At 39.6% G+C, this 4,160-nt stretch overlaps 1 protein-coding gene across 1 annotated transcript; it reads right to left on the bottom strand.

Annotated features, from left to right (window-relative positions):
* Window positions 1–1,371: 1,371 nt before the first annotated feature.
* LOC114526512 lies at window positions 1,372–3,491 on the bottom strand. Its single transcript, XM_028548125.1, has 3 exons — window positions 2,851–3,491; window positions 2,575–2,746; window positions 1,372–2,397 (listed from the first exon to the last, which is right to left on the bottom strand). Exons 1-3 carry the CDS (start codon window positions 3,489–3,491, stop codon window positions 1,372–1,374), a joined length of 1,839 nt encoding a protein of 612 aa, XP_028403926.1.
* Between the last annotated feature and the right edge of the window lie 669 nt (window positions 3,492–4,160).

The raw sequence follows: 4,160 nt of genomic DNA on the forward strand, positions 1-4,160 counted from the left end.
TATTTTCTTGTGCACTAACGCGTCGTTTTAATACTCTGATAATTCGCAGTACGTACGCCGCCGTTCTTATTAGTCTCCTCTTCGTGCTGAAGCGCTGACATTCGATAATCTTGCTGATATCTGGTTTGGACTGTGTTGCTTGATTGGTTAAACTGTGGATGACCGTTCGACTGAATTTAGTAACTTCTGACATTGCGATAGAATCAGTGTTCTCACAAGCCGATGGTTCTCTTGGCCATTCCTCTTCTGAACGGTTTAAAAAGTCTGGACTATTATTCCACCATAATTCATTTGAATTCAGTTCTTTTCCTGATACCCCTCGAGATGGCAAATCTGCTGGATTCATCGACCCAGGACAATATTTCCACGACTCCTTTGGCGACAATTTTCTTATTTCTTGTACTCGGTTTTGAACGTATTGTTTCCATGATTTGTTATTCTTGATCCAACAAAGGACCGCTGACGAATCAACCCAATAAAATCTCTTGTTTCTTTGTGGGCGAGACTCTACATTTTGAGGCAACTAAATTTACGTCGATACGATTATCATCGTATCTTGTTCGAAGGTACACCGCAGAAGCAAACGCCTTCCCACTTGCATCCGAAAATCCATGTAATTGATGTTCTACGGGCTTCGAGCTTCGACTGAAATAACACCGTGGGATTGTTATTCCACTGAGATGTTCCAATTCACTTACAAGCGTGTAGTATCGTAAACGCAACTCTTTCTGTAATTCATCATCCCAATTTACCTTGTGTTTACAAATATCCTGGAACATCATCTTTAGTTTGACTGTAAACGCGCTCAAAAGACCCAATGGGTCGAAAATCTTGGCGACTAGTTTTAACACAGTTCGTTTTGTCGGAGGCAGCATTCGAGCATAGTGTTGGATCTCATCAAATTCGTAATAAAGGTTGTCTGTCTCAACGTCCCAATTCACTCCGAGTATCTGTTTTGTTATCATCTGGAAGTTGTGGACCAATCATTGATTTCACGTAGGTTTGAATGTCTTGAGACACTCTCGTTTCATCTTGGTTTAACTTCAGTTGGTTTCTTTCATCGTTAACGGGCTCGCTTGACAATTCACATTGATTTATTTTGTTCGAAAGTTCCTTGGAATTCGATTTCCACTTTCGTAAATTGAATCCACTTGCCTCATGATTTCTTTAGACTTCTTCGTTGCTCACACCTGTCGGTAGATCGTCGACATATAGCTCCTTTAATACCTCGATAATATTTGGGTCTGTTTCTTGATACTTAGATAAATGATGTAAAACTGTTCCTCTCAAAATTGATGGGCTGGGCTTGAGACCAAATACAAGACGACAGAAACGCAACTGTTAAACTTCAGGTTTACTTGATTTGGGGTCCTAAATCCATAAAAATCGTAGCTTGTCTCGATCGGCTTTCCTAACCTCGATCTGAAGAAACGCCTTTTCAATATCGGCAGTCAGTCCAACAGCGTATGACCGGAACTTTACAAGAACATCAAATATTGGTGGTATGAAATTCGGTCCATTCAACAAGTGATCATTCAAGGAACTTCCATCTTTCTCTTGCTTAGCACTGCCATCGAATACTTTACGAAGCTTCGTCGTGTCTCGGTCATTACGGATAACACCATGGTGAGGTATGAAGTGAGCGTTGTCTATTTCTTTTTCGTTTTCAGGAGCATGTTCCACGATGCCTTCTTTGATTTGTTTTTCGATGATAGCATTGTATTCTCTAAACGGGTTTGGATCTTTCTTGAGACGATTAATCAAGAGACGATTAAGAGATAACTCGTAATCATTAGAAAGCGGGGCTGTCTCGTCGTTGTTCCAGGGAAGGCCCACTTCATATCGTTTACCATTGAATGTTATATCTTGTACGATATCTGATTCTGGAACCTTTTCACTTTCAACTATTCCTAAAGACTCCAGATCCCAGAATCTCTTTAAACTTTTCACTAATTCGTCTTTTTCATTCTCTTCCAACAACGTTTCTTTCCGTCCATCAATAACAAGATTTGACAAAGCGTATGAAGAAGACGTATCTAAGGTAGGGCCAAGAAGCAACCATCCTAGCTTACTTGCCACTGCAATTGGACCATTATCACCATTGACAATTTCACCTGTGATGATCTTGTAATAATAATCAGCCCTCAAAAGCATGTCAATTGATTGATTTTCAATGTCTGAGTTGTCTGCTAATTGTAAACCGTCCAAATGGGGATATGCTTGAACATCAATTGTGGTTGTCACAGGTGAACAAATGACTGGGAATGCCAATGCTGATATCTCGATATCGATCTCGCTGTTTTTTCCTTGCAGATTGAAAGAGAACATCTCACAATTTTGCTTTTTAAATCCATCATTTTCAAAGGTGTTCAGATGTAAGGTTTCCCTTTTTTCTGACTTAAGATCCAATTTTTGTTTCAGTTCGTTTGTTATATAGGAACGCTGGCTTCCGGAATCAAACAATATCCGAATCATAACCGTCTTTGAGTTGACGCTGTTGTATGCATAGGCAGTGGAGGTTTGAAGTAACACTGATGATCTCTTTTGGCCGGTAGTAGTTGTCGTCGCCTAGACAGAACTTGATGGTTCATTATCATGATTATTCTGTTCATTTTTTAGTTGTTCCTTCCTCTTCTCTTCATCATTTTTCTTGGAACCCTCCTTTGATTCTCTATTTTTCGATTTATCACCTTTCCCATCTGTTAGTCTGAAACATATCGACTGATGGTGTTTCCCATTGCACTTTCTACATGTTCGTTGACATTCTGATCCTCGATGACCAGTTCTCAAGCAAACAAAACACCATCCTTCCTTTCTTAAAATATCCTTACGCTGTTTCACATTCTTTACCTTCTCACAAGAAGCGGTATAATGGGTTTCGTGACAGAAAATGCAACGGATTTGAATTCGACGATTTGTATCCTCGCTGTTTCCACTATACAATGATGCTGTTGTTCTCGATTTAGGAGGATTGGTTTTCTGTCGTTGTTTGTTTTGATCATGACATGTTCACTCACTTCCCGTGCTTCCACTTCACTACTTATGGTCTTCATTAAGTCGTCGATTTTCCATACATCGTCCAGGGCGTTTCTGGCAATATGTAAACGTGTTTCGCTTGGTAATTTTGACATAATTACTGGGATCAAAAGACTCCCATATTGTTCAGAGTTTATCCCAAGCGATTCTAACCCTCTAATGTTAGTGTTGATTCGATCGTAGACCAGGCGCATAGATGTAGACTTGTCATCAGAACAAACAGGAACCTTTAAAAGCTCATCCTTATGAGACGCTATTATTTGTTGCGGCCTGCCAAATATTTGTTTCAAAACTTCGATTGACTTTTTATAATTTGCAGAAGTCAAGGCAAGTCCTTGAATCGACATAGCTGCTGAGCCTTCCAAAAGGGAATGTAAATAATGAAATTTATCGATCTCAGCTAGTCCTTCATTTTTATCAATAGCGTGGCTATAATCATCATGGCGGACGGTCATGTTGTTATAAAGTTTGTTATTTCTACGCGAGGTAGTGGATCTTTACAAAGGTTTACTAAAGTTCGTTACTGTTCTCTTCTTTTTCTATCTTCGATCTTGATCGTCGTTAAATGTTTTTGTCTTCTTCGTCAGTTCTGTCGTTGAGCTTCCTAACGTTTCATAAGTTAATCTTTACTCCGTCAGTCCACTCCGCTAGTCTACTCCGCTAGTCTACTCCGCTAGTCCACTGAAGGTTCAGGTGCTGTGCACGCCCTTTTATAATGAGGGTTCAGTGACTCTTGCATACGTCATCAACCATAGTGGGCTGATCCTTATCCAGCCAATCAGCGTTGTACATGTAATCAGTGGGTTGGTCTTAGAAGCTCGCTCCAGCTCTCATATTTTGTTTATTTAAGGCGTTGACGCAGTGGTCGAGTTGGTCTTTCGCTCAATCGATCAATACTAAAACTTGTTCACAACTTAAAATGTTTATCCCCAATACTTAATAAAAATTCAAACATTACTTCTGTGAACCCTATTTTACGACTTAACTACATTTACTACAACTTTTAATCGACTTAAGTTTCTTGTGACGTAACTCTTAAAATGCTCGACCGCGCATTATAAAAAAACATTTGATTGACATAAGAGCTTCGCAGCTGCCTCAAGCATGCATATTTTCAATTATGA

The sequence above is a fragment of the Dendronephthya gigantea genome, unplaced genomic scaffold, assembly GCF_004324835.1.
Source record: "Dendronephthya gigantea isolate DGI-Jeju-01 unplaced genomic scaffold, DenGig_1.0 000039F, whole genome shotgun sequence".
In the NCBI taxonomy this organism is placed as follows: Eukaryota; Metazoa; Cnidaria; class Anthozoa; order Malacalcyonacea; family Nephtheidae; genus Dendronephthya; species Dendronephthya gigantea.